Here is a 12,562-nt window from a genome sequence, read left to right on the forward strand (position 1 = left end):
GTTGTTCTGCACTTTTGTGCTTGAGTATGTCCAAGGCTCTATCTACTGTAAGAAAGGTGGTGTGGTCTGCACATAGTATGGACTTACAAGGCATCATATTGGACAAACCATTTACATAAATTATGAAAATCAAGGGTCCAAGCACGGACCATTGTGGCACACCTCGTGTTACACCCAGTGTGTTTGATTTGTTTAGGTTGTTGGCAGATAGATGCTTATGGATTTGGAGTTGCATGCAATGCTCTATTACTTTCGATAGAATGGGTGTAAGAGAAATTGGTCGATAATTACTTGGACATGACTTGTCTCCTTTTTTGTGTAGTGGTGTGACCACTGTCATTTTTAAACGTGTTGGGAAACAACCACTAGTAAACATCCAATCTACAAGTACACAGAGTGGAAATGCTATTATGAACTTCTTAATTTTGCAATTGATCTCATGATATCACTTAACTGGACCTCTTTCCACTCACATGTAGGAGAAATGTGTTCCGAATGTTGTAGGAAAGATACAGCTTCCTTCAGGTCCTGTTGACGTTTATTATTTGACTCAGCTGCAGCAGGGGATCTTATGTCACAAGCATTAATGAAATAGGCATTGAATTCATCTGGTGTGATATTCACATTACAGCCATCACTTTTACAGTTCTTACTTCTCCCCAGTTCAGTCTTTACAACATTCCATGCAGCTTTACATTTGTTGTCAGAATTATTAATGTAATTGTCATTTGCCTCACACTTTGCTAACCTGATTTCTGATCTGTATTTACTCTTTAACTTAATATAACTAGCTTTGTCTGCATCATGATTTTTATATTTATCATAATAAATCATAACCAATACTCTAAGCCTCTGCAGAGTGGGTGTGAATCACTTGGGTGTAGAGTCATGTTTTCTGGTTGTTGCCGTATTTCTTTCCAGAACTTTTGGACAACAGGTCTTAAAAACATCTGTGAGTATATTGATAAAAACTATAAATGCATCCTCGACACTTTCACTATCAAGTAGGATGTCATTCCATTTAACCATCTGCAACTGTGTCCTGTAGTTGTCAATATTTTGATCATACAGTAGCATGATATGCTTCGCTTTGGGGCAGTTAGATATAGGTTTATTGATTTTTAATTTTAACCATATCCCCTCATGGTCTGAAAGAAAATAAATACTGAACAACCCTAGCTCATATAGACCTTTTTCAACATTGGTGATAACATTATCAAAACAGGATAACTGCCTTGTTGGATTGTTATTAATGCAATATAGATCATGTGATCTTAACATATTCTGTAGATAAAGCTACTTTGATGTCTTTAGCCTTATATCAATGTTTATGTCTCCAAATATTAATATTCTATATTTGCTTAACTTTTCAAAGTGTAAGATCATTTTTTCTAAGACCTGTGTAAATATTTCACTGTCACTATCTGGAGTATGGTATACATGATGAGTGAAAGAGACAGCGAAGTAATAACATTAAGATATAATATAGTGCCTCTCAGTAACTGAACAACTTCTCACTATTATTATTATTATTATTATTATTGAGCAACAACAAATATGGAAAACAATGCAAGTTACTAGTTTATTACTTACGTCTAAAAGTGAGATACGGATGCAAATTTTTAGGAACAGAAATCTCCCACTGACAGTCAGACATATTTCGGAAGTTTGTTGGATACATAGGGCTACTGAATGTGCCTGCCGTGTTAAATAATTTGCCTCCACAGCCATTACCTGGAAAAAATCAATACTTTTCATAGATTTAGAAATAGTTACAGAACTATAGATAACAATAATTCTAACAATTAATGATTTCTTGATCTTGCTTTACCATAACAAATTTGTGTAAAATTCTGTCATTAAAGCCTTTTCAGAGATGAAAAATTCTGTAAACTGTCTGGACACAGAGTAAAATTAAGTTAATTTTAAAACTGAATTATAGTTTTAAGATGATGGAAATTTACACAATTTGCTTCTCTACTTCTATATTTTTCTGTATTACATTTATTTAAACTAACAATTACGTTTTAATAACTTGTTACTTGTTGCCTGCATAAAATTCAACCACAGTATACTCTACTTGAAGCATATATATAAATATGTAGCAGTTATGGAATGTGGAAGACTAGATCAGGTTTTATAGTATACTTGAAGAGTTTTCTGCAAAAGGGGAGGGGGGGGGGGAGAGAGAGAGAGAGAGAGAGAGCATGTGGCGAGAGGGGGAGTTTATTACATGTATGAATATACCTGTCCATCAATCCTCTACTGAAGAATGAAAATACGACTTCTTGTTCATGTATCTGTCCACAGTTTCATTCATCGATCAGTACCGTGAGTGCTTATCTTTACTGATACCCCTGTTCGTATCCCACAGAAGATGCTCCATTTTCAGATTAATGTCAATCATTTACTATCTATCAGGAATATTGCATACGGTTATTGATTTATACATTTATGTTAGTGAATTCACTGTTATATTTTATTCGAAGAGCATAATCAAAGCCTCAAACTAACTATTCTGTTAATCACCAGAGTAAAGGAGAGATTAATTACTTTCAAATGGGTTCTGTGTTTTCACTAAGGATTACAAAAATGTTCAAATATGTGTGAATTCCTAAGGGACCAAACTGCTGAGGTCATCAGTCCCTAGACTTGCACACTGCTCAAACTAATTTACGCTAAGAACAAAACACACACACCCATGCCCGAGGGAGGACTTGAACCGCCAGTGGGAGGAGCTGCGTAAGTCATGAGAGGGGCCGCGTAATCCATGATATGGCACCTCAAACTGCGCGGCCATTCCGCGTGGAAAAGGATTACAAGTGAAGTCCCTTATTATTGTTTTACAATTTTTAACAGACATACAGAAGTGAACTGGGAGTTCAAGAAACTGCAAAATGAACTGGAGAACTATTAAAGAAATCTGAGAAAATTTGTACTACCAGTATAAAAACCAGATTTTTTTGTATGTTTCTTCATGAATGTTTTTCCTTTGGTGAAATGTTTTTGAGCACAGGACAATGAACTACAATGGGTATGTCTGCATGTTAAGTAAATAATATTATGATATTGACAATATTATGAAAAGTATAGAGTGCTACTTGCCATGTAGAGGAGACACTGAGTCAAAGACAGGTGCAATGAAAATACTGCTGAACATTAAGGCTTTCACCAAAAGGCCTTCTTTGGAAATAGAACACAGACTCACATTCACACAAGCACAATTCACATGTACCAACTCACGGTTGCCAGTTAGGCAGACAGTCTCATAAGTCTGTAAATTTTTTATTCAAAAGAATCCTCATCAATTACATGTCAATAAATGTTTCCCTTTCAAGTTTTAATAGCTTTCCTCACATTTTTTCCCTAAACATTTAGTTTCACATTCATATGATAAAAGACGTACCATATTGTTCAGTTTTGAACTTGATGTTAGAGAATGTTCTGCTGGATACTGCTAGACATGCATCTATTTCTATACCTGTTCTATTGTCCTTATTTAAGGGACTCCCTTAGTATTGAAGTGTTCAATTCTCTTAAAGGTTAATCCATCAACAGTCAAGGGTGCATCAGTTTGGTTTTCAAACCCATCAACAGTTACGTCTCCTCTCCTCAGTGACAAATAATCCTGTTTTCTCAGCAGTTTTGTAACTTTCTCAAAACATTCTCATTAGTTATGCATTGTGAGCCACCCCAACGTGCTCTGTTGGTGCTCCAGAAATTTTCACTGTTCTGAGTGCAATAAAATGATGCTACAGGTGTACCAGATAGTTCCAATTTGACATTATACATCCTGGTATTATACTGTTCGTGTCATCTGTGCATGATTTATCAGGGATACAAAAGATACCTCAAGTACCAGCCTTGTCTTCAGATGCTGTCTCCTCTGCAGCAGGTACAGGATCTATATTACTAAACGGCCATCCCAGTTCATGGTTAATGACTCCAGTAGCAGGTAGTCTATCGAATGGCTACCACAGGCAGTAAAATTTGATTTTCAGTATTTTGCATCATTATTGACTGAATTTAAAAATTTAAAATGCACTTCTACATCTGCATGGATACTCTGTAAATCACATCTAAGTGCCTGGCAGAGGGTTCATCAAACTACCTTCACAATTGTCTATTATTCCAATCTCGTATAGTGCACGGAAAAAGTGAATACCTACATCTTTCTGTGTGAGCTCTGATTTCCCTTATTTTATTATGGTGATAATTTCTCCCTATGTGCATCAGAACCAACAAAATATTTTTCCATTCGGAGGAGAAAATCACATTTGGAGGAGAAAGTTGGTGATTGAAATTTCGTGAGAAGATTCCACCACAACGAAAAACGCCTTTGTTTTAATGATGTCCACCCCAAATCCTGTGTCTTTTCAGTGTCACTCTCTCCCCTATTTTGCAATAATACAAAATGTGCCACCCTTCTTTGAACTTTTATGATGTACTCCATCAATCCTGTCTGGTAAGAATCCCACATCACGCTGCAGTACTCTAAAAGAGGACAGACAAGCATAGTATAGACAGTCTTTTTAGTAGATCTGTTACATTTTCCAAGTGTCCTGCCAATGAAACACAGTCTCTGGTTAGCCTTTCCCACAACATTTTCTATGTGTTCCTTCCAAATTAAGTTGTTTGTAATTTTAATGCCTAGGTATTTAGTTGAATTAATAGCTTTTAGATTTGACTGATTTAAAGTGTAAACGAAGTTTAATGGATTCCTTGTAACAGTCATGCAGATGATCTCATGCTTTTCATTATTCAGGGTCGATTGCCAATTTTTGCACCATACAAATATCTGTTCTACATTGTTTTGATGTCATAATCTACTCATTAAGAGGTATAATCTTGTGTTGAAGGTTTAATGCAACAAGACAAGTATTACAGTTAGAAACTGTGTATATGTCTTTAGGCAGCGCAACTGATGATGCCTAAATACCCACATTATATTCATGTAGGATTTGAGAATGAGAGCACTTGCAACAAACTTTACACATAATTTCAAACCTTTACAAAACTTTTTCTTGCTGATTCCTGCCCACCACACACACATGCAAAATGATGAAAAGGAAAAGTTTGTCGCTTACTAAATTTTTGCCTTCATGCGCTAAAACTTCAGCACCAGGCACGATGTTTTAATTCATTGCTTCTTTTCTATTAACTCCCTTCACAACACATTTTGCAGACAGTATCCACATATATACCAGTAAAGTTACATAACTGAATGGCGCAAGTAACTTCCATAATATGAATTTGACCCTCACTACCCCAACAGAAATAATGTCCATCATAAAATCTTTAAAATCAAAAACATCTAGTGGGTATGATGAAATATCAACAAAGTTAATTAAAGAATGTGATTCTGAGCTAAGTAACATATTGAGCTATCTGTGTAATCAGTTGTTTATCAGTGGAATATTTCCTGAATGGCTGAAATATGCTGAAGTTAAGCCACTGTTTAAGAAGGGAGATAAAGAAATAGCATCAAATTTCCGTCCAATTTCACTGTTGCCAGCATTCTCAAAAATTTTCGAAAAAGTAATGTACAGTCGGCTTTATAACCATCTTATCTCAAATAACATACTGTCAAAGTCACAGTTTGGATTTCTAAAAGGTTCTGATATTGAGAAGGCTATCTACACTTAGAGTGAAAATGTGCTTAATTCATTAGACAAAAAATTGCAGGTAACTGGTATATTTTGTGATCTGTCAAAGGCATTTGACTGTGTAAATCACAATATCCTTTTAAGTAAATTAGAATATTATAGTGTAACAGGAAATGCTGCAAAATGGTTCAAATCTTATGTATCTGGCAGGAAACAAAGGGTGTTATTAGGAAAGAGACATGTATCAAGCTATCAGGCACCATCCAACTGGGAACTAATTACATGTGGAGTCCCACAAAGTTCCATTTTGGGGCCCTTACTTTTTCTTGTGTATATCAATGACCTTTCATCAGTAACATTACCAGATGCCAAGTTCGTTTTGTTTGCCGATGATACAAACATTGCAATAAATAGCAAATCAAGTGTAGTCCTAGAAAGATCAGCCAATAAAATATTTGTGGACATTTATCACTGGTTCCTTGCTAATTCTTTGTCACTAAACTTTGAAAAAACACACTACATGCAGTTCAGAACTTGTAAGGGGTGTCCCACGAGTATATATCTAACATACGATGACAAGAAGATCGAAGAAGTGGACAGTGTTAAATTCTTGGGATTACAGCTTGATAATAAATTCAACTGGGAGGAGCACACCACAGTACTGCTGAAGCGTCTTAACAAATCTCTGTTTGCAATGCGAATTTTGTCAGACAATGGGGATATAAAAATGAAAAAGCTGGCATACTATGCTTACTTTCATTCCATAATGTCATATGGGATTATTTTTTGGGGTAATTCATCAAGCCAAGCTAAAGTTTTCTGGGCACAAAAACGTGCAGTAAGAGTGATATGTGGTGTGAACTCAAGGACATCCTGCAGAAGCCTGTTTAGGGAACTAGGGATACTAACTACTGCTTCCCAATATATTTATTCCTTAATGAAATTTGTCATTAAAATATATCACTTTTTCAAACCAACAGCTCAATTCATGGAATCAATACTAGAAATAAGAATAATCTTCACAAGGATTTAAAGTCACTTAGTCTTGTACAAAAAGGTGTGCATTATTCAGGAACACACATTTTCAATAACTTGCCAGCAACCATAAAAAGCTTAACAATCAATGAAATTCAGTTTAAGAGAAGCCTAGAGGATTTATTGGTGGCCAACTCCTACTCCATTGATGAATTCCTCAGTATAACCAACTAATTTGTATATAAATACAATATAACTTCTGCACCATTTCAGTGAGCAGAAGCCTGTTTAGGGAACTAGGGATACTAACTACTGCTTCCCAATATATTTATTCCTTAATGAAATTTGTCATTAAAAATATATCACTTTTTCAAACCAACAGCTCAATTCATGGAATCAATACTAGAAATAAGAATAATCTTCACAAGGATTTAAAGTCACTTAGTCTTGTACAAAAAGGTGTGCATTATTCAGGAACACACATTTTCAATAACTTGCCAGCAACCATAAAAAGCTTAACAATCAATGAAATTCAGTTTAAGAGAAGCCTAGAGGATTTATTGGTGGCCAGCTCCTACTCCATTGATGAATTCCTCAGTATAACCAACTAATTTGTATATAAATACAATATAACTTCTGCACCATTTCAGTGAGCAGAAGCCTGTTTAGGGAACTAGGGATACTAACTACTGCTTCCCAATATATTTATTCCTTAATGAAATTTGTCATTAAAAATATATCACTTTTTCAAACCAACAGCTCAATTCATGGAATCAATACTAGAAATAAGAATAATCTTCACAAGGATTTAAAGTCACTTAGTCTTGTACAAAAAGGTGTGCATTATTCAGGAACACACATTTTCAATAACTTGCCAGCAACCATAAAAAGCTTAACAACCAATGAAATTCAGTTTAAGAGAAGCCTAGAGGATTTATTGGTGGCCAGCTCCTACTCCATTGATGAATTCCTCAGTATAACCAACTAATTTGTATATAACTACAATATAACTTCTGCACCATTTCAGTGCAGTAATGTGTTCATTGTAAATAAGTATTATAGTAGTTGAATTACATGTTTATTACCTTATAAATAAATAAATAACTTTTTTATTTTAAATTCGGTGCATTAGTATTTGTAAAATGACTCTTTCATATAGTGTTCAATAAAAAATGACGGTCATTCCACTTGGGACCTGTGGAATGGTATATTAGCTTATTTGTTTTAGTTGTAAATATTTGTCATGTATTGTTGCTTTTCTGACATGTTCCACATCCTGGAGGACCTCCTCACTAGAGATCAATTGGAATGAAAGTAAATCTAATCTAATCTTAGGAGATATGATGTCAAAACATTAAGATGCTTGAATAGCCACATATTCCTTAAAATAATGCACAAATTACCCAGACCATATTCATCCAATATTTGATAATGAAAGCACTCAGTGACTTGCAACAAACTTTAAACATAATTTCAAATCTTTTCTAAACTTTTTCTCATTTACTTGCTTAATGCCAAATATTTAATACATTAACATTTGTATTCAAAAGTCTGAAGCTGTTTTACACATAGGAATATGATTGTTTAAAGAATTGGGGGCTTCGTAGTGGATCATTACTCATCCACTTGACCGTGAGTGCTGTGTCATCTTGTGTTGGCATCCGACACAGGGACTCACGGATCAAGAACTCATAGCATTATACTGATCCCTCGAACCAATGAGTTTGAGGTGCTGTCTTGCACAGAAAATGAAACTGAGCCAGTGAGACTCATTTCACAGGTTACGGAAAATGTTCTGTGTCCTCTGTGTGCAAGCAACTGTGGATTGTTGTGCACATTGAAACAAAATTTGCCTGTCATTTGCTCACTGAGGTCATACTTAGATCATTCCAGTTATTAGCAGAGAATGTTGAGAACACCAGCCTTGCTCATGGAGTTTCAATGAAGCTCACAATATGCAGCATAGCTCCAGGAACAGTTCATGGGCCCCTGTTTCTGAGTTGAATGGAAGACCTGAACCAAAGACTTTGAAGGTTCTGAGGCAAGTTTGGTCATGAATTCCTGGACTTGCGCCATAGGGCTGGAAACTGTCCAGTCCCACTAAATGGGTCAGGCACTACAGTTTTTTTGTGACAGGCATCTCTCTATCCACTCCAGATAATGATAGCTGTAGCTGACCTGGAAGAACCTGTGTAAGAAATACCCCCCCTCCTCCCCCATAGGCAAGAGTATTAAAATTATATTGCTTAACTGCCAAAGTATTTGCAAGAAAGTAACAGAGTTGGAAACACTTCTAAATAGTGCTCATCACATAATATTATGTACAGAAAATTGGTTAAAACCTGAAATGGAAGGCAGTGAGATTTTTGGGAAAATATAAGTGTATATCAAAATTGTGTTGGTGTATTTGTTACAGTAGACAAGAAATGCAAATCACTTACAGCAGAAACCGAAGGTGTATGTAAGACTAATTGGGAAAGACTCAGTATCATGGGGATGGGCATAAACTCATCATTGGATCCTGCCACCAACCACCATCCCCCCCTCCCACACACGCACACACCAATATGTAACCAGAATCATTAGTTCACTAGTACATAAGTTCCACAATCATGCTGTAATCATCAGGGAAGACTTGAATCATCCAAAAATCAATTTGAATAATTTCTGATTTGTTAGTGGTGGTGCGACGAGACATCATGAGAAACATTACCCAGTTTCTTCTCTGAAAACTATCTAGAACATATATGGTGAGTAGCAACTTCCCTTCTCACAGTATTGTTACATTCCATCCTGGATTTTCCATTGTTTGAACTATCTAGAACAGATAGTATAGAACCTCACTCATAATGGAAGTACAGAGTGTTTCAAAGTTTTTGCGCCACATGTTGAGTGGTGGGAGATCACATCACGAGAAACAACTTTTGTTACAGACAGAATATTCGCTGGTACTTCCTGGTGATGTCTTTTTATTGTTGGTTATGCCCTTGAAAGACAGGAGAGCATAGGCACTTTGCAGCAAGTGTATGCAAAATGTGTTGCCTATAATCCAGTCACCTGCACCATTAAAAGCTGAGTAAAATCACAGTTACTGATTCAGTTTGATGATGTCTTTCTCCACTTAGACTCACATGCTTACAGTTTTCCAGTTAAAAATAACTCTATCAATTTAATGGCTTAAGATATATGCAGATGCAGCATATTGGGTTTGTAGAACCTGCTTTTTTGGTGAAATCTTGTAGTCCCAGGGCTGGCAAATACAATTTCAAAATATCGCTCACTTCTTCTTACATTTTCTCCTCATAGTTTAACAAGAGAAATGTATACCAGGATATCATCATCAAGAGAAACAAAACTTATTATTCTACAGATTGGAGTGTGGAATATTAGATTCCTTAATCAGGCAGGTAAGTTAGATAATTTAATCAGGGAAATGGAAAGGTTGAAGTTAGCTGTGGGAATTAGTGAAGTTCGGTTGTGTGTGTGTGTGTGTGTGTGGGGGGGGGGGGGAACAAGACTTCTGGTCAGGTGAATACACGGTTATAAATACAAAGTCATTTAGTGGTAATGTATGAGTGGGTTTATAATGAATAAAACAAAATGCTGGTGAACTACTAAAAACAGCATAATGAACGTATTATAGTAGCCAGGATAGATAGGGAGCCCATACCTATCACAGCAGTACAGGTTTATGTGCCAACTACCTCTCCAGATGATGAGATGATTGAAGAGGTGTATAATGAGATAAAAGAAATTATTCAGATAGTTAAGGGAGATGAAAAGTTAAGTTGTGATGGGGGACTGTAATTCAGTAGTTGGAAAAGGAAGGGAAGGAAAAGTAATAGGTGAATATGCACGGGGGGAAGGAATGAAGGAGGAAGCTGCCTGGTAGAATTTTTCAAAGAGCATAATTTAATCGCAGCTAATAATTGCTTTAATAATCATGGAACACGGCTGTATACATGGAAGAGACCTGGAGACACTAGAAGGTTTCAGATTGAGTATATAATGTTAAAACAGAGATTTAGGAACCAGATTTTAAATTGTAAGACATTTCCAGGGGCAGATGTGGACTCTAAACAGAATTTGTTGGTTATGAACTGCAGATTACAACTGAAGAAACTGCAAGCAGCAGAGGATCAAGTAGGTAAAAAGATGAATCCTTGGGTAACACAAGAAATGTCGAATTTAATTGATGAAACGAGAAAATATAAAAATACAGTGAATGGGAATACAAATGTCTAAAAAACGAAATTCAGAGGAAGTGCAAAATGGCTAAGCTGAAATGGCTAGAGGACAAATGTAAGGATCTAGAAGCATATATCACAAGGGGAAAGATAGATGCTGCCTAAACATAAATTAAAGAGACCTCTGAAGAAAAGAGAATCACCTGTATGAATATCAATTCTAAAGGTGGCAGGGGTAAAATACAGGGAGTGAAAGGCTATTTACAATTTGTGCAGTTATAAAGAGTCGAGTGGCATGAAAGGGACCCACTGATTGAGAAGGGAGTGAGACAGGGTTGTAGCCTGTCCACAATGTTATTCAATCTGTATATTGAGCAAGCAGTAATGGAAACAAAAGAAAAATTTTGAGTAGGAATTAAAGTCCAGGGAGAAGAAATAAAAACTTTGAGGTTTGCCATTGTAATTCTGTGAGAGACAGCAAAGGACTTAGAAGAGCAGTTGAAGGGAATGGATAGTGTCTTGAAAGGAGGATAAAAGATGAACATCAACAAAAGAAAAATGAGGATAATGGAATGTAGTCAAATTAAATAAGGTGATGCTGAGGGAATTAGATTAGGAAATGAGACACTTTTTGCTATTTGGGCATCAAAATAACTGCTGATGTTTGAAGTAGAGAGGATACAAAACACAGATTGGAAATGGCAAGAAAAAGTGTTTCTGAAGAAGAGAAATTTAATAACATGAAGTATAAATTTAAGTAGGCAGTTTTTTCTGAAAGTATTTGTATGGAGTGTAGCCATATATGGAAGTGAAACATGAATGATAGACATTTAGACAAACAGAGAATAGAAGTTTTTGAAATTTGGCGTTACAGAAGAATACTGAAGATCAGATGGGTAGATCACAAAACTAATGAGGAGGTACTGAATAGAACTGGCGAGAAAAGAAATCTGTGGCACAATCTCACTAGAAGAAGGGATTGGTTGATAGGGCACTTTCCGAGACATCAAGGGATCACCAGATTAGTACTGGAGGGATGTGTGGAGGGAGAGAGAGGGGGTTAAATAATAAAGGGAGACCAAGAGGTGAATACAGTAAGCAGATTCAAAAGGATGTACATTGCAGTAGTTACTTCAGAGATGAAGGGGGGGGGGGGGGGGGGCTTGCACAGGATAGAGTAGTATGGAGAGCTACCGGTCTTTGGACTGAAGACCACAACAACAGTAATTTGCCTCCTTAATGGCTGCTTCTTTCTACAAATCTCTGGTGTGCTAAAATTGACCCTTAGCCTCTTCTATAAGAGAAGTAATTTTTCTAATGATTTAAAGGAAATCTCTCAGGAATACCGGTTTAATTTTCTTTCAGTGACGAAACCAACAAATTAACTCCTAAATGAGGCCAGACACAAGCTTCTGGCAATAATCAGCCGATCAGTTGCCAAGCGCCAAACAATAACAGACAACTGAAAACCCACAGACGATGGATTTCAGCCAGCAAAGTAACACACATATGCCGAATAACATCCAAAGGCAAAGAGAATTTCAGTTGAGAGCCTCTCAGGACAATAATTGGTGTAACGAAACACCAAGAGTCAACATAGTGGATGATATGCCTAACCTATAGGTTGATGCCACCGCGATGCTGGAAAATGTGAACCGGTCATGGTAGGCCCATGTTCTATGACCTTGGAGGGGAGTTGGGGACACGAGCTTGATCAACACTTGCTTTATCACATATGATCATGATAATGATGTGAGAGATTATCTGTATCAAGGTAATGAGGGTGCACAGAAA

At 36.4% G+C, this 12,562-nt stretch overlaps 1 protein-coding gene across 1 annotated transcript in view; it reads right to left on the minus strand.

Annotated features, from left to right (window-relative positions):
• Positions 1–12,562, minus strand: part of LOC126202937 (cubilin-like) — a 771,281-nt gene that overhangs the window by 15,823 nt on the left and 742,896 nt on the right. The window contains exon 67 of the mRNA XM_049937033.1: positions 1,594–1,734. Coding sequence (XP_049792990.1) covers positions 1,594–1,734 — 141 coding nt within the window. The remainder of the gene's footprint in view (positions 1–1,593; positions 1,735–12,562) is intronic.

The sequence above is a fragment of the Schistocerca nitens genome, chromosome 9 (genome assembly GCF_023898315.1).
Source record: "Schistocerca nitens isolate TAMUIC-IGC-003100 chromosome 9, iqSchNite1.1, whole genome shotgun sequence".
NCBI classification, from domain to species: domain Eukaryota; kingdom Metazoa; phylum Arthropoda; class Insecta; order Orthoptera; family Acrididae; genus Schistocerca; species Schistocerca nitens.